The 24342-nt window shown below is 31.2% G+C and overlaps 1 protein-coding gene across 2 annotated transcripts; it reads left to right on the top strand.

Annotated features, from left to right (window-relative positions):
• The first annotated feature begins 11637 nt into the window (after positions 1-11637).
• On the top strand, positions 11638-13555 carry LOC129314904 (UPF0481 protein At3g47200-like). 2 transcript variants are annotated; one of them, XM_054958386.1, is made up of 2 exons: positions 11638-11773; positions 12197-13555. In XM_054958386.1, the coding sequence occupies exon 2, from the start codon at positions 12197-12199 to the stop codon at positions 13457-13459; it is 1263 nt and encodes a 420-aa protein (XP_054814361.1). In that variant the 5' UTR covers positions 11638-11773; the 3' UTR covers positions 13460-13555. The 2 variants fall into 2 exon arrangements, with proteins under 2 accessions (XP_054814361.1, XP_054814362.1); XM_054958387.1 differs by having other exon boundaries at positions 11641-11773; positions 12284-13555.
• Positions 13556-24342: the final 10787 nt, after the last annotated feature.

Raw genomic sequence — 24342 nt, 5'->3', positions numbered from 1 at the left:
AAATACATTGTGCTGTCTGAATTGACTGTGGTAATTTTTTTGTACAGAGTAGGGTAAATTTAAAAATATGAACATTTATTTTAAAAACAAAATACACTTTTTACAATAGTTATTACCATAACCGATGTAGAAATTACTATTCTACATTAGTTAATATAAAAACTGGTGTAAAATAGAAAACTTTCTACATGGGTTGGTTTCCAACCGGTGTAAAAAGTTGACTTTCTACACCGGTTGACAGTCCAACCAATGTAGAAAGTACTCTAGTTTTTAATTTTTTAATTATTGATCCATTTTCTACATCAGTTATAGTTAGCCAATGTAGAATATGTATTTTTTACAGCGGTCTTATAACCGATGTAGAAAGTTAGACTTTCTACATCCCCTATAACAACATCGCCTATTTAACCGCTATAAAAAGTTATTTTTAACCATTGTAAAAAGTTATTTTTGTAGTAGTGAATTACTACAGAAGGGTTGTCAAGGGTTTTTAATGGTGGTAAGGGACATTGATAAATCCGCCGTTAGTTTGGATCAAATTCCTGTTGTTCGAGAATTTTCTAATGTTTTTTCTAGAAGAGTCACCTGGATTGCCACCTGACTGAGAGATTGATTTTGCCATTGATTTAGTTTCGGACACTCAACCAATTTCTATTCCATCTTATAGAATGGCACCTTCTGAGCTGAGAGAATTGAAGACTTAATTGCAAGAACTGTTAGATAAGGGATTCATCCAACCTAGCACATCTCCTTAGGGAGCACTAGTACTTTTCGTGAAGAAAAAGGATGGGACATTAAGACTTTGCATCGATTATCGGTAGCTTAATAAGGTGATAGTGAAAAATAAGTACCCATTGCCTCGAATAGATGATTTGTTTGATTAGTTGCAAGGAGCTCAGTGTTTTTCTAAAATAGACTTGCGTCCAAGTTATCATTAGTTAAAGATCAAGAAGGAGGACATACATAAGACTGCATTTAGAACCCAATATGGTCACTACGAATTCATGGTAACATCATTTGGGTTAACTAATGTACCAATAGCTTTTATGGATCTAATGAATCTGGTGTTTAGACTATTCCTTAATAAGTTTGTGATTGTTTTTATTGATGATATTTTGATATACTCAAAGAGCCCAGAGGAGCGTGAACATCATTTATGGATTATTTTACAGATATTGAAGGAGCAATAACTTTATGCCAAGTTCTCTAAATGTGAATTTTAGCCCGATAAAGTTACCTTTTTAGGACATGTTTCTAAAGATGGTATTCAAGTGGACCCAAGCAAAGTAGAAGTGGTGCAAAATTGGCCAAGACCCACGACAGTCATAGAAATTCACAGTTTCTTGGGTCTTGCAGGATATTATCATCGTTTTGTCAAGGATTTCTCTAAAATAGTTGCTCCATTGACAAGGTTGACTCAGAAGAATGTAACGTTTGAATGGGATGACAAGTATAAAGATAGTTTTCAAAAGTTAAAGGAGTGTTTGACATTGGCACCAATTTTGAGTTTACCATTAGGCAACGAAGGGTATGTAGTTTATTATGATGCTTCTCGCTTGGGTATAGGCTGTGTTCTAATACAGCATGGATGAGTTATTACTTATGCTTCAAGGAAACTTAAGAAACATGAGCAGAACTACCCAACCCATGACCTAGAGATGGTAGTAGTTGTTTTTGCATTAAAAATTTAGCATCACTATCTCCATGGGGAGACCTGTGAAATTTACACAAATCATAAGAGTTTTAAGTACATTTTCGAACAGAAGGATTTTAATCTTAGACAAAGGAGATGGATGGAGTTACTTAAGGATTATGATTGTAATATTCTTTTTGATTCTCATGTAATTTGATTAATTTTCTTTCTTTTCTTTTGTAAAAATGGAATAAATTTTCATTCCGAGGTTACAGGGATGTGTGAGTGGTTCACACCTGTGCCGTTCACTCTCTATTTTTGGGACATGACACTTTTCACTACTCTCTTCTTTTCTTTTGTTTCCTCCTCTTTTTCACTTCAGATTTACAACTTAATACTGTAAAAATCTAACCATGCACCATGATGAACGCACAACGCACCGCGGCGCATGGCACATAGAGCCTCTTCTAGGCATGTCGTCATGTATGCGTCGCGGTGGACCAACCACAAGCCGTGGTGCGTGGCACAAAATTACTTCCTTCAAAAATTCTTCCTCTTCTATTCCCAGGTGACCTGATTCTCCTTCAGACCCGCATTTATAACTGAAATCGAGACCAAATATGCCTGTTAGGCCTCTTAGCCACACACCTTATAGATATACTTTATTAGTCTATTTAAGCTTAATTAGTCTGGATTTAAAATTGAGGATATTACATTTTACCATAGTAGTCCAACTTGAGAAATGTTTTAATTGTAAGAAAAAGATTTTTCTACCCTGGTAAGATTTTGTAAAATGATTTTGACTCTTAATTATCATTGTAGTCTCTTTTCTTCCATTTGTACAGTTTTGAAATTCTTTCTACCATGATAAGTGTTTATTTACCATGGTAGAGTTTGGAAAAGATAAGTTTTACTCTTTATTACCATAGTAAACACTTTTCTACCATGGTAGGTATTTAATGGTTTAGGTTTGATACACTACTACAAAAAAGGGTCATATTAGACAGTTTTTTTTTTTTTGCTTATATTAGATGATTATATGCTCCCGCCATATATTGGAAAAAAATATTGGATGATTATTCCAACTATCCAATACTATATTATTGAATGGGTTAAAGATGCGTCCAATCTGTTGTCTATCATAGGAGTCATGGTAGGAAAAAATATATTAGACAGTTTTGGTCAATAACCATCCAACATGCTTGAACTTTTTTTATAATAGGGAGCCTACTGCAAAACTATAATACAGATACAATAACCAATCTAGTTCAATACAATCCAAAATTATACTAAACTAAAAGAAATTATACTAAACTAACAATTTTATTAAAAACCAAATCTTTTTGCCATACAATTGCTCTATATGATAGTAAAACAAAATTGTTTGTTATACTAAATTATAATTATTCTAACTTATTCTAACGGTCCAATCAAATTTTAGACACTCAGGTGCAAAAAGTCACTTTTTCTAAAAAAAAATATTTTGCACCTTAGTGCTCAAATTGATCCCTTTCTCTCATTAGACCATACAAGGCCTTAAATTAAGTCCAAAAAGACCTAATATACCTAATTAACCATATTATGTCACAAACATACACGTATACTCAAATTTGACCCTTCAACGGCTAATAACCACATCACTTGGCACAACATGGCCTTTTCTCAACATGTATTCATATATAACCACATCTATAATATATTCACAATTCAATCTTAGCCCTAAATTACTCATTTCATTATAATCTCCATATATGGACTAAGATTCACCATTATCATTACACATTTCCAAAAAAATACAACTTAACCCTTTAAATCATGCATGCAAAATCCTATGGCAACTTATTTATATATAAATACATGGGTTTTTAGTTCATTACACAATCTTAGAGACTTTCACGATAATGGCACCACTATGCCGATCTTGTCTCTTTTCCTTACCCTAATCACTGCTTTGTCCTATAAAAATGTAACCACGGGGGTGAGATAAAAATCTCAGTAATAAAATAACTCACATACAACTATATGAAAGAAAATCATATATACCATTAAGCATAACATAATCAAATATTTCATTTCAAGTATCATTTATATCAATTATTTCATCACTTTCACGCTTGTTTTCACGACTTACCTTTACTTTTCTACTAATACAACATATATCAACATATAGCATGATCACTATTGACTAAACCTTTAAATCACTTGGACACAAAACCATAGGCTCACCTTAGACCAATGTACACTCTCATAAACCCTAAGCTCACCTTTAGTAGTAGAATCACCTAGCCAAAGATGTTCTATCTTAATTCCAGACTATAGTTTTTTCCAATACACACAATAAGGTGTCATTAATTCTAACACCATATCACATAGAAACTAAAGAGTCCAAATCTCCAACACCTCACCTTAATAGGAACTAAAGAGATCATCTCTAATACCGCACCTTAAAAAGAACTAAGGAGGTATAATTCTCCAACACTGAACCCTGTTGGGCATTAAGGAGAATATGTCATATGATCTTATCACTACCTCTTCACTCAAGTGAACTCTCACCCCTATGATCATACTTTTTGAACGATTCAAAGGTTTCTCATTCATACATATATCCTCATTACATAGCATATATTTATGTAAGGTATGAAATCACATGTTCTTACTCATTTCTTTGCTCAAAAACCATTTTTATGCATTAGTCAAAATAAATTTAATGAACTATATAGCATACTCATATAGTTATAACAAATAGTCAAACAAAAAAACTTATTCGATTACTTTAACCTTTTTATTACTAAAAAGGTTACCCATGAATTTTAACCACCACAACATCTAATCATGAGCTTCCTTTCTTAACTCATATGCTCGATATGCCAATCTAAACACAATTGGCACAATTTAGTCATTTAGTTTCATTTGACCAAAAACACATATTTACTACTTATGGCTATATTTGGCCATATTTTCTTTTTAATTTATCCATCTTATGCCTATTACTAGTCGATTACTGCTTTACATTATCTCAACCAGTCTCATTTTACCCTAACATGATTTCAACCCTAAAATTTCTCTCTTTTAAGGCCAAATTGAGCCAACAGATTCAAAGCTTTATCGTTCAGCTCTAAACCAATAGCAATGCTCTAATTTAACTCCTGAGAACCTTTTTATTATTATAAGGAAAGAATCAAACCCCTATGATTTCACGGATTCAATTTCTCTATAACTCATATTCAGAGAAATTTGGGTAGAATGGAAGGTAAGAGTTATACATAGCTTACCCACTAAGTTATCGATCAGAAGCACCTTTCACCACCCTGAAATAGCTTTCCCTAGCAAAGCTGTCCTTCTTTTCTTTTCCATTCATGCATTTTTAGATTTTTCCATCTAAAAATAACCTAAAATTTATGACTTAAAGGGTTATTTTTTAGTCTATACACCGCAGCGCATGCAGCACAAGCTGTGATGCGTGTCACAATGAGAAAAATTCTCACCATGCATACTTGCTTCGACCTAAAACACTATGCTTCCACCCACGCCTGTTCATACAACATCCCAACAAGTCAAACTATTAAGTAATTATCCAAATATCTAATCCCACATTTATTACCACTCTACTCTCTATTAATAGTTAATCTCGGGATTAAGAAATTCAGGATGTTACACGTTTTGGCACATAGGCATAAAAATTTGATTAATAAGTCATGGTCAGCTTTTGAATGGAGAGAAAGAAAGAAAGAATGAAAGGAGAGGAAGAAGGGTTAGGTTGCTAGGGCAAGAATTTTCAGGGCATTGGAAGGTGTTTCTAATAGATAGCTTATTAGGTAAGTATCGTACAACCTTTAGCTTCAATTCTACTATAATTTTCCTTAGCATAAGTTATAAAGAAATTGAATCGGGAAAATTTAAGAGGTTAATTTCTTATTCTATAGTAATAAAAAGATTCTTAAGAGTTAAATTAAGATTTTACGACTAGTTTAGGGTTGAATGATAGAGTTCTAAAGCTAAAGGCTTAATTTTGGCCTTAAATCAGAGGAAAAAGGGATGAAAATTGAGTAGAAGTGAAATAGGATTGTTAGAAGTGATGAAAAGTAGTAATTGAGGGATAGTTGGCCTAAAGTGGCTAAGTGGAAAGGAATAGATAGCTGTATGTAGCTTTAAACAACAATTATGTGTTTTTAGTCAATTGTATTAATTGATTAATTGTGCCAATTATGTGTAGATTAGCTTATCTCATGTATAAAGTGAGAAAGGAAGAGTGTAGCGAATCATTAGTGACTATGAAAGTCCACAAGCAACCTTTCTTACGACAAAAGGGTTAAGGTAACTGAAGAGCTTTCTCTGGTTGATTATCTATTGTAACTATTTGAGAGTATGATTAATATTATATGAAAAAGGTTTTAAAATAAGCATGTTTGCCTTGAGGTTTAAAGGAATGAGTTTATGAATTGCAATATGTGTGTGTGGGGGGGCTTTTACATGCATCTAGAATGCAGTTTTTATATGAAAGCATGATCATAGGAGTAGAAGTTCACCTATAGGGAGAAGTAGTAAAAGACCATATGGCATATTCTCCTTAATACTCGATGGGGTGCGGTGTTGGAGAATTGTATCTCCTTATTATCTATTAAGGAATGGTATTAGAGATTATCTCCTTAATGCCTGTTGAGGTGTGATGTTAGAGATTCAAACTCCTTAGTATCGATGTGATATAGTGTTGGAGTCAAAGACACCCCATTGTGTGTGATCAGGGAAACCATAGTCTAGAAGTGAAATAAAACACATTTGGCCAAGTGATTCTATGATTGAAGGTGAGCTTAGGATTAATGAGCATGTGTATTGGTCTAAATGAGCTTATGATTTCAAGTCAAGGTGATTTGAAAGTTCAGATGGTAATGATTATGCTATATGCTATATTAGTGGTGACTTGTTGTGAAACAACTTGTGAATGTGGTGTTAATGGTGAAATGATATGTTGCCATGATTTGAGGTGAAATTTTCATTATATTATCTTTGTTCAAATGTATATTAAATAACACTTGCTTATAGTTGCATGTGATAGTCAATAAGAGAGAGTTATTTTGTTATTGAGATTATTATCTCTCCCTATGGATTACATTTTTATAGGTCAGAGTAGTGATCAAGGCAAAGAAAAATATTCAGAGCTGGCTAGTGTTGATAAAGTCGTGTGTCTCTAAGTTTTGTGTAATGAACTCAATCTAGTATGAATGTTGTAAATAAAAGTTGCCATAGGATTTGCATGCATGTTTTGAATGGTTATAAGTAGTGAATTGTTGAAGTTGTAGTGATTTTATGAATATTAACCTTTATGTGGAAATATGTGGAGAAATGAGTAACATGGACCAAGACTTTGTAGTGAATATGTTGTGAATGTAAAAAGATGTGAATATGTTGTGAACTCGTGATGAAAATGCCCAAACCAGTATGTTTATGTTAAGTTATGAGTAGTTTTCAAAAGTTGAGATGGGTTGTTGAATAGCCAAATATTGATTTGTGTGTATATGTGATATAAAATTGTGTTCAATAAGTGTATAAAGTCCCTTTGGACTCGGTTTAAGGCCTAAAATGGTCTAGTAAAACAATGTGATTAATTTAAGCATTTGGGTGCACAAATTTTTAGAAAAAGTAGCTTTTTACATCCCGAGTATCTAAATTTTGATCGGACCATTAGATCGTGTCTAAACTTCTCTCATTAGTTAGCCTATGAAATAAGCTTTGTGTGGACGCTTGAACCACTCCGATCAGATGTTGTGTGTGGAAACAACATATGTTGGAAGTTTACCTTGCGAACCGTCAAATGACAGCAACAAATACTGTCATGTGTGCTGCAACGCATGGCCTGTCACATGACATAAAAAAGAGCTGATTATGGCTTTGTGACGCATGCCGCAGCACATGTAGTGCACGCCACAGTGCATGGTTCATTTTTTGAATTTATTTCTTTGTTTTGAAAGCATACATGAACTCTAATAAATGCATAGGTTATCTTCCACTATGATATGCTCTATTTCGTATTGAGTTAGTTGAAAATTTTAATGATTTTCCACACAAGTCTTAAGCCAAAGATTTTCAAACAAAGTATTTAAATACAATTTGGTTAAAGGATGTGGTGAATGAGTTAACCCCTTCTAATATCAGGTGAATATTGAAAGACGTTACACAATATTCACAATCCTTGTTATATGCTAATTGTCATAGGTATTGCATAGAAAAACCAATGAACAGGTTATTGAATTAATTAAAAATCAATATTGATTGTTTAAATGAGTAGTGATAAGTACTTTTATTATCTTCCAATTAATATTGGCTAAATCATATGACTTGTACCTTAATGATACGTCAAAGTTATTTTGGATTCGATAAAGCACCATAGCCTTGATAAGAAAGAAAATAAGTTAAAGTTAGAAATTCAAAATGATAAAATATATGTATAAGTTAATTAAAATAAAAACTTACATATTAAATAATTCCAACATGTCAAGTCTATTATCTAGCTAACCCACTAATAGAATCTAAGTAGTAAAACTCTATAGTTTTAACAACTAGCATAATGTCAATTAGCATATAGTAGCTCCTAAAACAATTTGAAAGCATATGTCATGAAATTTAAAAAGAAAAGATAAATTAAATTAATTAGGATACTACTAAAATTTACCCTTACTCATAAGGTACTAGAATAACTTCCTTGCAGTAGGGTTTTTTGTCTCGAAGTAATTTGCTAATGTCTGAGCTTGGTCATGGCGCATCTCGATAGTGATGTTACAATGAGTAGACATGCATTATAAGGACAAACAAAGACAAACTGACACAAGATCACTGGGGACAATAAAAATTTCATAGACACCTAAATGAAAAAATAAACATATTATTATATTAAGTTTAAATATAGTAGAAGTTCATGTAAAGAATTTGTACCTTATATAAAAGTGGATCACTTTGTTAACCATTTTGACCCTAATCATATTGTATTGTTCTCTTCCATACAAAACCATTTTTCCCTGCCAATTCTTCAAGCTCATCTAGGATGGCAAAAGAATAGTTTACCTAGCATAATAGAATAAATACATTAGTATGTAAAAATTTTCCTGAGCAAAAAAGTGTGATTTGAAATTCAAGTCATACTTTTTCTAACTGCTCTTTTATCTTAGCAACAATCTTTAGAGTGAACTCATAGACGTGATTGTCAAAGAACACAACCAACGTCTTTCTTTCTAAAGTCATCAGATACAAAATAGTGTGCTTTAAGCCTTGTTGGATAGTTGATAACATATTGGTCAACAACACAGAATAAAATGTGATTCTAAAACGACAATAAGCAACCAAAATAAGGAAGCAATACTTGAATTCAGTTTGACTCATATTGTCGCGAATGTAGGGCAAACCATAACGCCTTTAGAGTTAGGCATGTGTTTGCTTCCACACTTGATGCAGCCCACATATGTCCAGCATAGACCAATTTCCAATTTTTCTATTACACATTCAATGATGAATAGCTCACCCTGGCAACAATCATAGATGAAACGTAAGCTCACTTTCAAATTCTATAATGGAGAATTCACGAGTTCTTTCAGCTCACCACTTCCTTTTTTGGGACATTAGTAATCATTATCTTCTTGGTAGACCTCAACATCGACTCCACATAAACTTAAGTAGTCTGAAATAGCACAACTTTGCTCAAGAAAGGATTGTTTGGAAAGGAGTTTTCCATGGCACTGCAAAACGAAAAAACAAGGTGAGATGATGGTGAGTGCAACAGATCTGATTAATGATAACATTTAGACAAACCTGATTCAGGCAAACATTTGTTGCATTGGAAGATGAAGTAACCCAAACCTCCTCTGCACAATAAAGTTAGTTACTGTCCTCAAGATATAAAATCTTATTAAAAAGCCAAGTAACAGTTAGTCTTAGGAAAACAAATTTGTAATAGAATAGTCCTTAAGATATCCTTATTGTTGTCTATACTAAGTCGGCAAAGTTGAATAGCAAACACTTAAGGGAACTTGGTATTGTACGTCAAGGTAGCTATAATAGGTACTTGAAGCAAAATCTCCAAGAAGCGCGCAATCAATACTCTTGTTCCTGAGGAAAAATACGTTAGCAACAGCTTTTCATGTTCTCAAGAATATCACAAGCAAAAAAAAGCAAGATAAATTTTCTACTATTCATTTGCTAGTGTGAAAATGAGTTTGTTCTGAAATCCATTTTTAGTCTTGTACCTCTAGCATCCCTGTAGACCTCAACACCTTAATAATATCTATGAAAAGACACAGAAGAAGTCACATGCATCTACTGTCATTTAAGAAAAGAAAAATTGTTATATAAATGGTTTATCATATTGATCAATCAAACTTCTGCTCAAAGATAACATTGATAGGCATAAAACTAAAAGAGTTTCATGGTATGTCTGCTTTTTGTTCGCCTAAAAACTTTCCTATATTAAACTTGATCTTATAATAAGGGTGATTAGTTTCGTTTATTTTTCTCCAAACATTAATATAAGTCATTAATAATTAATTTACATTTAAAAAACAGTTAAAATTTTGATTTTTCTAAAAATATCCACAACTTTCAAATCATGTCCTTAAGTCAAATAAATATAACATTTGACTTATTCAAAACACTCATTAATTACGTAATTGAAATCTAATAAATTAAATGTACAATCAAAATTAATATATATAATCTATCAAATACCCTATATTTTGTACTAAGCAGGACTTTTATAAAGCATCTTATATTGTGGTCCAAGGGAAGTACATGATTACAGAAGCTTTTGCCAAAAATAAATATGCAGAGGCAGAACTGAAAGACGAGCAATCATGGAAGATGAGCGGGGGAAAAAAACTGAGCATATTGTAGAATGTGACAAACAATCAGCCAAAATTGTTGATTTCAGAACCAACAATGATAAACAAGGCAAAAGTCAACATGATAAAGAGAATATATCTGATGTTATTGTAGCACTAACAGTGTGATTATTATTGGCAATCATAGGCCAATTAATGGCACAGGTTATGCAATTCTATACAAATAATAAAGTATGATTTATTTCTCCTGAGAAGAAATCAACTATATGGGAAATGAAAATATGATCAAAGTTGCCAAAGTGTAAGTACATTAAGCTTGTTCTTTCTGCCCTTTTGTTCTTTATAATTTCACATCATCATCATTTAAAAATAAAATATTTGAAGAGTTAGGTAAGCTAACTTGATAAATTATGTTAAAAAAAACAAAAGAAAGAATAATGAAAAAATAATAAAAATGATTTTTTTTGTAAGGATTATATTGGTTTTATGACTGCACTTCTTGACAATTTATTTATATTCCAAATATTAATTGAAAAGGGTATGTGCAAAAAAAAAAATGAGAAGGGTACGAAGAATTAGAAAGATATGGTCACATAAATATATTTGCCATTCCACATTCCAAATGATTTACAGTTGGCGAGTTAGTCATTTTTTAGAGATCATTTGTATCAATATTATTGTAGAAATTTTGATGTTGAAAACCTCTATATGTCACAAGTTAGTTTCGTGTTGCACTGCACAAAATAGTAATTTGAACAAGAACCGACACTTCACGTTTAAGCTCAATTTTCAAATGTAAATAGGATCATCAAAGTCAGAATTATTCTAGAAGGTAATTATGAAGGCCTTATAAAAAAATATTAAATTGCTAAACGTATTATATAATAAATTTAACAACACAAGTGACGTGGACTGCCATCCAATTATCTCGAGACGATGGCAACTTTTTAATTTCATATTCATTTTAAAAATTTACTTTCATAGTATTCTTTCTTTAATTTGGTTGACTTTCAATCCTTTGATCACTTATTCAAATATAATTGATTACGACAATATAAGCCATATTCTTGACCGAATCATTAAAGAATCAAACTAATAATACTCTGTTAACTAATTTCTGATGCCATTGTTGTCATATAATTAATGAGACCTTCAATGCTTAGTGGCAGACATGAAACACAGACTGACCTGAGAATACTCAAGAAAGGCAAAACATCTTTGTCTCTCTGCTCACTCTACAGATTTCTCATCCAGTCGTTAGAACAAGTATCAATATATTCTCCTCCTCTACAGATTTCTCATCCAGTCGTTAGAACAAGTATGAATATATTCTCCTCTTCCAACATAGTTTTTTTTGGTTCATTTTCTTTACTTTCCTTTTGCATGAACTAGCAAGATAGATAATGTTTTGGTAGGATGTTTAAATCTAGGTAAACCTGAGTCAATGCATGAGAAGTCATATATCGGATAAAATTAGCTTAATAACTAATATAATAAAGTGAAAGAATCTACAAACTCGAGTTTTGAATTGAAATGTGCCATTCTTTTGCTCCTCATCTCCCATTTGTTTACTCTGCAATTGCTCCCATTTCTATCTTGTGATGTTAGAGTTTGGTTTTACCCGAGATCTAGCCATTTGCTGATTTAGCCTTCTTTAGCTTATATATGCATGGTTCCTTATCTTTCATTTTTTATGGAATGGAATTTCAATTCTGATCGATTTCAAAATCAAATTTGATAGATGGAAGATGATGTGATCATTGAGATTAAAGCAATGATCAAGCTTAGTGAAGATGGTCTCTTATCTCCTACTTGTTGTATCTACAAGGTGCCCCATATGATTCGTAATCTAAAACCAAACGCTTACACTCCAAGAGTTGTTTCAATTGGCCCTATTCACTATGGCAACAAGAGATTGCATGACATGGAAAGACACAAACAAATATTCTTCAAAAGATTTACTCAAGAAGCTATGACAAGCTTGGATGATTTGGTCAGCTTTGTGAAACATTTAGAGCCAAAGGTTCGTGCTTCATACTCAGAAAACATCGATCTTAGTGAGAAGGAACTCGTGAAATTAACATTAGTAGATGCTGGTTTCATCATTAAACTCTTCATGAGTAGCTCTAAGGATCAGTTAAGGTATGATTCTAAACTATCCAAACCATATTTGGAGGATACTACAGTTAAGGATTTGCTTTTACTAGAGAATCAACTTCCTTTTTTTGTTCTTGAAGGCCTATTTAATAGAGCATTTCCTCTTCACCTTTGTGGCAAAATTCCTTCATTTCTTCACCTCACATATAATTACTTTAACCATTTCAACATACAAAAACTAAAGCCCAATTTTGATGTTAAGATAAATCATTTCACTGATCTTATTAGATTCTTTCACTCACCCAAAACTTCACCGCTAAGGCATTCATCCCTGTGGGCTAAAGATCATGTTCTTCTATATAGTGCAAGTGAGTTACAGGAAGAAGGAGTAAAGTTGAAAGCAAATACGAGCAAGTGCTTGCTAGAATTGAAGTTTTCTGGGTGTGTTCTTGAGATCCCACAAATTTTAGTTGAAAATGACACTGAAATATTGTTTCGTAATATGATAGCATTAGAGCAGTGTCATTATCCTTATAACTCTTATATCACTGACTATGCAATTTTATTGGGTCGCTTAATAAATACAAGAGAAGATGTGGATGTCCTTATTCATGGAAAAATAATAATCAGCAACTCTCTGGGTGATACGCATGATGTTGCCAAAGTATTTAAAGGTCTTGGGAAAAATATCATCCAAAATACTGTCAATTCAGATTATGTTTACATTTATGAAAGGTTGAATGATTTCTATCAAGATCGTTGGCACAAGATGAAGGCCACTTTGAGAAGTGATTATTGCAAGACACCTTGGCAAACTGTGGCCTCTTTTGCTGGAATTATACTCCTTATTCTCGCCCTTATTCAAACCATATTTTCTGTCCTCCAAGTTGTACTATTGAACAAGTAAATTTAGAGTTTGTATTATGTTGTTGTTTTAGCATTATGTATATTTGTTGTATTCTGTGTATATGATCAAACTCCAAATTAGTGAAAAACTTTGTTTCTATCCCTTTCTGGACTCTTAAATTCACTTCATCTTCTTAGTGGAAAAACCTATTCCTTCTTTACAAGAACTGTTTATATAAGAAAAATTACAAATCAGAAAGAAGATAATTATGTTTGGATCTATTTAATATTTCTAATTGCTTTACATAAGAGATTCAGAGAGGCATTAATCTTTAATCTCACAATATTTTTAACAATATCATATAGAAAACCAAAGACAAAGGAAATGAATTGCTCAAGAATCAGATAGTGGAGGCTGGCTCCTTCATTGATATAAATAATACAAAGTATCTAATCCAATAATGACACATATATAGGGACTATACAGAGCATATTTGTACAGTACAAAGGATAGATTTGATCCTATCCAAATCTTAACTAATTACATAATTAACAAATAGTCCTATTCTCTAACTCTCTCTTTCAAATGAGACGGGGTATCAGCTAAAACAAGTTTACTTCTATAAGCAGTAAATTAAGGTGGTGCAAGAGCTTTGGTTAAACAGTCTACTACTTGACTATGTGAGGGTATGTATCTAATCTCAAGAGTGTTTGCAAGAACTTGATCTCTGACAAAATGCAAATCTATTTCAATGTGTTTAGATCTAGCATGTTGAATAGGATTTGTAGCTAAAGTTTTTGCACTAAGATTGTCACACAATATTATGGGAGGTCGTCTTGGAGGACAGCCAAGCTCATATAACAATGAACACAGCCAATTTACCTCAATTACGATATCTACTAGGGCTCGATACTCAGATTCAATACTAGATTAAGATACAACTCTTTATTTTCTAGATGCCCAAGTGACTAAAGAATCACGTAAATAGACACAAAACCTTAACATTGATTTTCTATCAGCCATATTAGTAACCCAATCAACATTGGTAAAGGAATTCAATTCAAGAAAACCAAAAGGTCTGAGATGAAGACCAAGAATAGATGTGCCTTTGAGATACCTCTAAATTCTTTTAACACCCTAAAAATGAACATCAGTGGATTGAGACATAAATTGACTTAATTTATTAATGGAAAAGGCAATATTTAGTCTATGTGTTGTGAGACATTGTAAGGCACCCACAACTTGATGATAGGCAATAGAATCATTTAGAAGAGTGCCATCAATAATAGAAAATTGCCTACCAGTGACCGTGGGTGTAGCAATAGGAGCTGAATCAAGCATATCAAAATGCTTTAAGATATCAAGAATATGCTTAGCTTAACCTAAATAAAATCCAAAATTGGTCCTAAATATCTCAATACCTAAAAAAATAATGAATAGAGCTAAGATCCTTGAGAGAGAAAGGGCTATTCAATTTTTGTACAAAAGATTTGAGATAATGGGAGCTATTTATCCACATATATATATGAGAATTAATGAAAATAGTCAATCCAATAATTCTAAGCATGAAAAGAGACAAATCACTTTTGCGAATTTTGAAAACTCCACCACAAAAGAGTTATCTTAAGCGTTTATACCCAGCATGAGGGTCTTGGTTTAAACCATACATGGCTTTATTTAGTTTGCAAACATAATTTAGCTTGGCCGAGTCAATGAACCCTTCAGGCTGACACATAAAAACTTCCTCTTGGAGAAAACCATTGAGGAAAGTATTTTTGATGTCTAATTGATGAACCTCCCATAAAAAAATCACAACAATAGGAAGGATGATTCTCACAGTTATTGTCTTCATCATCAAACTAAAGTTCTCGCCGTAATCAAAGCCAGGTGTTTACTGGAACCTTTTTACAATTAATCTCGCTTTATGCTTGAGAAGTGAGCTATCAACTTTGTATTTGGTCTTAAAAACCCACTTATAGTCAATAATCTTCTAAGATGCATGAGAAGGAACAAGACGCCATGTTTGATTTTGAGTGAGAGCTTTGAATTCTTCAGTCGTCACCTTTTGCTAGTGTGAAACCCCTAATGCCTCTTAGACAGAAGTTGGTTCACTTGTGTTTGTAGGAGAAGTTGGATCTTCAGATGATAAAAGGCCAACAAAGGGGTATTTGGGCTTAAAAATAACCCTTTGGGCTTGAGTTATCATTTAATGTCCTTGTATGGATTCTAGTGTAGGGCCTAAAGGAGGAGATAAGGATGAGTCTAAAATAGGAGATGTGGGCGAGTCTATCACTATAAAAGGCCGTGGAGTTGTATTTGGATTGATATTAGGATCCACAAATGTGAACGGAGTGGTTATGCGAGGAGAGGGGACCACAGAATCAAATAGTATAGTACGTAGTGACTCATCCTCATTATCTAAAAAGGCAAGAGGTAGGTGAGTATGTAGACACATATCCTGAATCAAGACAGGGACACCACTAGTCTTTATTATAGAACCACCATGATGATGATATATAAAGCCTGTAGCAAAAGGAAAAATAGAGGAGTCAAATACAATGTGTCATGAGATGTATATATAACTACTAGACCCCAAACATTTGTATCCTTTTTTGTTGAGAGGCATAACCAAGGAAAACACATTTTTGACTGTGAAATTGAAACTTATGAGTATTATAGGGCTTTAAGAAGGAGTAACAAGCACATCCAAAGGGTTGAAGTTCTTTATAATCAGGTTCTGTCTTATAAAGCTTGAATAAGGGTGTTTGATTCTGTGAAAAAGGGTGGGCCTTCTTTTCATTAGAAACATGGCTGTTTGAAAAGCTTCTACCCAATAAGTTAATGGCATGTGAGCTTAAGCCAATAATGTGAGACTAGTCTCAACTATGTGATGATGTTTCCTTTCTGCTTATCCATTTTGCTGAGATGTATAGGGACAAGTATACCTTTAATTAACCCCATACCCTTAAGTTAAAAGGACAAATGGATTAAATTTAATGCCCATATCACAATGAATATTTTTAATTGTGCATCCAAAATGATTTTCAACTAATGCCTTAAAATGTATAAATTCTTGAATAGCTTCTCCTTTATGCCTTAGTGGATATAACCAAGTCTATCTATTGAAATCATCCACAAAATGAATATAAAACCAATGCCCATGAATTAATTGTACTAAAGATGGTCCCTATAGATCAATATGAATTAAATCAAGAGGAGAAGTAACATGTGAATCAGATTGAATAAAAGGAAGTTGTTTAGCTTTTCCCATTTGACAAGCTTCACAAACATTTTTATCATTAATTGCAATTTTCAAATTACAGTTATTGGAAATTTATTTCAAAATCCTATTACAAAGATGTCCTAATTTATGATCCCATTCGAGAAAATTTTCCAAACATGCTTTAGCTTTAGAAATAGCAAAATTAGCTTCAGCTTGTGAAATAAAACGATGAGATGCTTTAGGTAGATGAAGAGGCATTGGGTACATTCCCTGATGTGGTCTTCCTTGCATTATCACTTGAATTGTTAGCTCATCCTTCACAATACACCCAGAATCAGTGAACAAGATATCAATGAAGCTATCTTCAATAAGCTTATGTACACTAGTCAAATTCTTTTTGGTAGTAGAAACAATAAGGACATTATTAAGGTGCAAATCAATAGAAGCACAAGGAAGAGTACACTTGCCAATACCATGAATGGGTGATTTCTCACCAAATAAATGAGCCCTACCAATTGGATGAGACTTGTCCAAATTTTCAATTAAGGAAGTGACGTGATAATTGGCACCACTGTCTATATACCAAGCTAAATCATTCACAGTGTGAGGAGAAGCATAATATGCTTAAGGTGAACTATAATCAGTAGCTAGAGAGGACTTGTCATGGCAATGGTAGCACTATACAAACAAATGACCAGGACATTGGTGTAGAAAGCAAAAACGACTATGACCCTTCAAGGAATGACCTCAACCATGGTTCCTATGAAAGCCAGGATTACCACTCTTTGCACTACTGTTAGAGTCAGACCGTGCATCTCCTTGAGTCATGTTGATTGAAAGGTTGAATGGTCAAGCTGGAAAAAGCATTCAACTGCTTAAGATGGCTCTCAAAAGCCATCAAAGATGCCTAAAGATCAATACGAGTAAGGTTAAGAGCATCAATAATTTTAACAACAATTGCATTACCCTACAAAAAAAAATATCATCGCTAATCAATACAAATTCTGCTGCTAAATGAGTTAGTGATGGAATTAATAATGGAATTCCGTCACTAAGTAGTAATGAAATTAGCAACAAAAAATTTCCATCACTAAACAGGAATAAGTTATTCCAATTATGTGATGGAATGCATTCTGTTGCTAACTCATTACAAATAAAAGTTCCATAAAAAATCACTATTGCCATGGCATCCATTGGGCCAATGTCACCTCATCACCATGTCACTATTATCTCATCACCACCTCCCTACAATATCGCCTCAACATCACCACATCCCTACCATGTCACCTCTACATCCTATATTAACTTCAAATAACTATGAGACATATTAACTTCAAATAACTATGACATATATTAATTTCAAATGTGCCTTAGCCAAGTTCGAACCCACAACCTCACACTTTCTTGAGCCTTTATGTCCAATTTTATTACTAGTTGAGCTGAAGGAGATCTTTAGTTTTAAATTAATAAATTAAATATATAATATTTAACCATCCCAGCCACCCACCCACCCACACACATTAATAAATATACAACCTAAATGTATTTATTTAAAATTATTTTTATTTGTCAACAAAATATATTAATTTTTTATGTAATACTTATTATATTATATTATATTTTCAAAAAATTATTTTTGATAGAAAATTTAATGTTAAAATGAACAAATATTTATTATCACTATATATTATATTATAATTTTTATAATATATAATATTTTATATTTTAAAAATATTTTTACTTTTAAATAACAATAATTAGGTATGTTAATATGTTATCAAAAAAATAATTAAATATATAATTTAAATTATCATAATTATTTTTAATATCTAAACAATTTAAAATAATAAATTATAATGATTAAATTATTTACTTATAGCATAATAATAAATTATTAAATAAATAATATATAAACATATGTTATAAATCATATAATAAAATTAAAAAAATTTTGGATAGAATTAGCAATAGAATTATGATGGAAAGGTTTGCGATGGGATTTTTTGTTGTAAATGTTGTCACAGAATGAGAATAACGTACCCTAAAAATTAGCTATAAATGTTTCCGTCAAAAAATTATATCGCTCAATTATTTCTTATGGTTTAGCGATGAAATAGTAATAGAATGTTAGCATCATTAAAATTATTATTATGGTTTAGAGGCAAAATAGAGATTGAATTTTTAGCAAGAAAATGTTTCGTCGCTAATTCTATCAGTAATGAAATTAGTGATGAATTAGTAATAGAAATTTATTACATCACTAATTTACTATTTTTTGTAGTGTTATACTCATCATCTAAGCCATTTAAGGCTTGAGTTATGAGATCATCAGTTGAAATAGGAGTGACAACCATTGCTAACTGGTCAAAAAGAGTCTTAAGCTTAGAAAGATAGTCTGCCATACGAAGAGCATTTTTGTAAGTTCTTTCTAGCTCAGCCTTAAACACCATGCCCGTGCCTTCATAGAGGCAGATGCAAGAGCTTTGGAACCATCTCCAAGTTGTTGTGCAGTGTGACAATGAAGAAGTTGAGCACCAATGTCCATGCTTATTGCATTTCAAAGCCAAGCAACAAGCATCTAATCCATAGCATGCCAGTCCTCACAAGTTGGAGCAGTGACAGTAGTAGCATCCGGTGTAGTAACAGGAGGAGTATATCCAGCGCCAGTCACATGAGATTCCAACTTGGTTCTTCAATTAAGGTAAGAATGACCAATTCCTAAAAAAGATAGTTCCCTCATTCCAACTTGACCGAGGTGATTCAGTTGCTAAATAATGGATTGGTTTTAGAGACAATGGTGATAGTAATAGCAGAGGGAGTATTGACAGTAGAAGAAGAAGATGGCGACATGATTAATGTAAGCATAGGAGGACTCCTTGGCTCTGACACCAAGATGGAAAACTAGAGACAAAGGAAATGAATTGCTTAAGAATCAGATAGTGGAGACTGGCTCCTTTATTGATATAAATAATACAGAGTATCCATACAATAAAGACACGTGTATAGGGAATATACAAAGCATATTTGTACAGTAAAGGACATATTCGATGCTATCCAAATCTTAACTAATTACATGATTAACAAATAATCCTATTCTCTAACTATATCTTATACATTGTTCAAGTTAAACAATATTTTATTCTTTAAAATTGATGAACTTTTTATCCAAACGTCGAGTATCTAAACTTCATTTATTTTATTTAATTAATAAGAAATAACATATATACCAATTTTCAAACGATATATAGGCCATAAGATCATTATGGCGTTAAAATTGAAGAAAGTTAAATAATAAGTGAAAAGAATGAGTATAATCATTCTATGACTAGTGGCTATACTACAAGGTCCAATCTTATAATTATCTTCAATACACATAACATTACATAACAATGTTTCTCAAACTTGCAAGTTTGAGAATTTTCAGTTTTTATAACAAACTTTAACAACAGAACACTCAAATATCAGTATGATGCATGCTTTAAATCTATTTCTTTCACTACTTGGATGACAGAAAATATAGTCTGAACAATAGAGAGAAGGAGAAGGATAATTCGAGCAATAGAGATGGAAAATTGCCATGGTGCATGACAATAATCACATATCAATCTCAATGTTGCCTTCTTCTTGTGCCACCAATCTTCACAAAATCAATTCAACCATCAAGAAATAACGTAGTATATTATATTCAAAATTTAAACCCAAATAACCAATATTTATGTCGAGACCATTAACTAATGTGGCAACATTACTAGTGTCACCTTTAGTGGTCCGCATTATTTTCTTGCTAATGAGAACATCCACATCTTTATGAGTGTTGATTAGGCAATCCAAAAACACAACATAGTCATTAGTGTGAGATTCACAAGGATAATGGCATTGCTTTAGAAGTATCATATTATGAAACAATATTTTTGTTGAATCTTAGCTAAAATTTGTGGGATGTCAAGAGCATGTCCAAAAAACTTCAAGTCTAGTGAACACTTACTCATTGTACTTGCCTTGAACTTTACCCTTGCTTCTTATAACTCATTTGTGCAATATAGAACAAAAGAGTCTTTGGCCTCCATGATTGCATACCTCTTGGGCACTTTTAAGTCTTAGAAGATCTATACAGTGATTTATCCTGACATAAGTATTAGGCTTTAAAGTTTGGGTGTTAAAACATTCAAAGACGTATGTAAATGAAAGAAAAGTTGTACATGCCAATAAAGATTAGTCTAATTAATAAGGATTTGATTCATAACCCACAGCATCATAGGATCAAATCCCACTATCGATGTGAAGAGGATCTTGTAAGTCAGTGATCTATAAATACTTTTATAAGCTATTTTTGAGCATGAAAACCTGCCCTGGTCCTATAAGCGCTATTGTTAGAGAGTGAACTTATTTATTAATCATGCAATTAGTTAGGATATGGATAAGATCGAATCAGTCTCTGAACTATGCAAATATTTCCCTATATATTATCTGTACACATGCAAAGTTTGTATTCGACCCCATATTATTTATATTAGTGAAAGGAACTAACCTCCACTATCCGATTGTTTTGGAGCCAACTTACCTCGATCAAGTTGGAAAGAGAAAATTATCTCTTTTGGGAATATATTATCCTTCTGTTGATTGAAGCAAACAAGCTAGAATCGCACATGAATGGTGTCGGTTATTTGCCATCCCTTCCTGCAGCAAATGTTGCTACTATACCTACTCCACTATAAAATATTATTAAAATAGAGATGAAAATTACAGATGGCCTAATTATTGTATCTAATAAAGATGGAAATAGAGATTAATTATATTTTTAAAGGTGAATTTAATTTAAAAATATTTTAAAATATGGAGACAGATTTAGAGATGACTTATACACATCTCTAAAAAAAATATCTCAAAATCCATCTTGACTTTTGTCATTATTCATTTAAAATTTAATTTTAAAAAAATTAAAATGCTGGAGAGAAATTTATAGATGAATAAATTTTATCCCTAAATTAGCCATCTCAAAATTCATCTCCAATATTAATTTTACATTTTTTTAAAAATTTAGAGAGTGAATTTAAGATAGATTTTTTTTTTATGAATTTAAAGACAAAATTAACCATCTCTAACTCCCTCTCTATATTTCTCAAAATTTCATAATTTTATTTTTTTTAATTTAGAGACAGAATTAGAGATGATTGAAATAAATATATCAGAGGTAGAATTTTTTTTTTTTGTTTCTCAATGCTTCTTTAATTCAAAGTAAAGATAGATTTAGAAACTGATTCAGACTTGTAATTTTTTAATTTTGGGATTATCAATTGTTTTTACACATGTTTGAAATACATTAAGATGCAAATTAATTTTAAAATATGTAGAAATATTTCATCATTGTTTATTGAGCTTCCCATTCAATGGAATCAACAAAAATTCAATGTTTATGTTCAAAAGCATTTATTCTTAGAATTCATAGAGTTTTTGAAAATGTTTTTCATATGATTTAAATCTTTCTGTTCTTCTTTTCATCTTTCTCTAAGTTTAACCATTTTCATTTTCTAAATTTTTATTTAGTATTCATTAGTTTATTCTATAACCATAATTGATTGATTTTTTGTCTCTTTTGTGTTATTCATATTTTCCTTCCCTACTTTTATAATGTTTAATAAAGTTTACCAAATAATAAAATTGTCTTGAAAGTAAGCCACTAACAATATTTTATAACAACACATTAAAATAAGAAAATAAAATCAAAAATCCAAAATATCTATGAAATTCAATATAAACAAGAATTAAAAAATTTAAAATTGAAATGACTATAAATAATATTCACACGACTAGAATTAATTATCTTAGTACAAAATATCATTTTGATGCTAATTATATATATATATATATATATATGTATATGAAAAATTTTTATTTTCAGTATAGGAAAAAGAAAATAAAAATAAATTTTGAAGTATATAAGAAAATAATTATTTTATGCATATTTAATATAACTAAAAAACTATATAAATAGAATAAAATTTAATTTATGATAAATAGAATAAATTATTAACAAGTATAAAATATTATAATATTTTAAATTTTAAAATTGTTCCATATTCAGTAAATTTGATAAAAAATAATTTTGTTTCAAAATAATCTTTAAATACAAAAAAGTAGTATAAATATATTTAAAATATATATTTAATTTAGTATTATATTTTTTAAAATTTATTAGTATTCATTGAAAAATTAAAAAATTTTCAAAATGACAAATAAAAAAATTTATATGGTCAAAATTTTTTTTATTTAAAATATTTGAAAAATTGTGGATAAAATTTATTTGTAAGAAAGCATTGGGAAATATTTAACTATTTTGGAAAAAGATAAAAATTTAATAATTTATTTATTAATTTTTGAGAATAATATGGAGAAGATAAAGGTAAAAGATATTTAATATAAACTAAAGTAATACATATTTTTAAATAAATTATATACTTAATTATTTTCATTTAAAATTAATATTTTATATTAAAAATTTGTTTCATTTTAAGTTCAGTTTCCTAAAAATAATAATATTTTATTAAAAATATAATATCAATAGTCATATAAATAATTTTATCATATTAATAATTAAAAATATAATATAATATATGTATATCTTTTTAATAATATATTATTTTATATATGTGTATGTAATTAAGTAACATATATTTAATTTTAGATATAATAACTATAATTGTATTTTAGTTCAATTGACAAAGAATGAGGATTTAAGCCTTGAAAGATAGAAGGTCAATGGATTAAATCTTGGCTTTGTCATATTACAAAATATGTGATGTGGCGCATTGTGATAGTTAATATGGCATGAGGTGATGATTTAATGCATGAAATGGTATTGGTTGACCTACAAATGGGTAGGTAAGGTGTTAAGTAATGGGACATCAACTAATTCACACATGTCAGGTGATGTGACACTGACATGGCAGTAGAGATGTGAGGAATTTAGTTTTTATTTTTTAGAGGTAGTTTTGAAGACTATTTTATTCCAGCTCTATCACTTTATATATAAATTTTAGAGCATTTTATAATAACAAATTTTTTATGAAAATTAGAGATGGCATTTTTTATTCAGAGATAGAATAAATCTATCTCTAATCAACAATGGCTTGAAAAATTTGTCTTCAATTCTTTAGCATTTCCCCTTTTTGAGATAATGTGATATTCATCTTTAAATCTGTCTCTACTTGTTTTGAGATGAATTTTTCACTAGTTAGAAATGGATTATTAGGCATCTCTAAACAACATTTTTTGTAATGCTTAAACTCTTGAAGATTGGATTGTGATTGATAAGATGCTTGTTGGTTAGCTCTAAAATGCTATAAGTATGGACATTGGCACACAGCTCCTTCATTATTGTAAGGCACAGGAGATATAGGATAGTGCTACAATTCTAACCTTAACTTCAATAAAGGCTCATTTTAAGGTGTTTAAAGCTAAAATATAATGAACTTGTAAAAATAGGCTTCATATAGAGGAATATTTAGCCAAGCTCAAGACCCTCTCTGACAAGTTAGCTATGGTTGGTGCTCCGATTACAATTGATGATCTTATTACTCAAGCCCTTAAATGGCTTGGATGCTTATTTTCATACAATAGTTGTGAAACTCATTGATATGCCTAATCTTACTTGGATTGATGTTCAGGCCTTCTTGTCAGCTTTTGAAAGTCATCTCGAGTAGTTAAATGCATTTTCTAGTCT

The sequence above is a fragment of the Prosopis cineraria genome, unplaced genomic scaffold (genome assembly GCF_029017545.1).
Source record: "Prosopis cineraria cultivar Desert tree isolate PC_DT_omini unplaced genomic scaffold, ASM2901754v1 PC7, whole genome shotgun sequence".
In the NCBI taxonomy this organism is placed as follows: domain Eukaryota; kingdom Viridiplantae; phylum Streptophyta; class Magnoliopsida; order Fabales; family Fabaceae; genus Prosopis; species Prosopis cineraria.
Note: the sequence above shows the minus strand (reverse complement) of the source record. Positions and strands in the feature narration are given on the sequence as shown.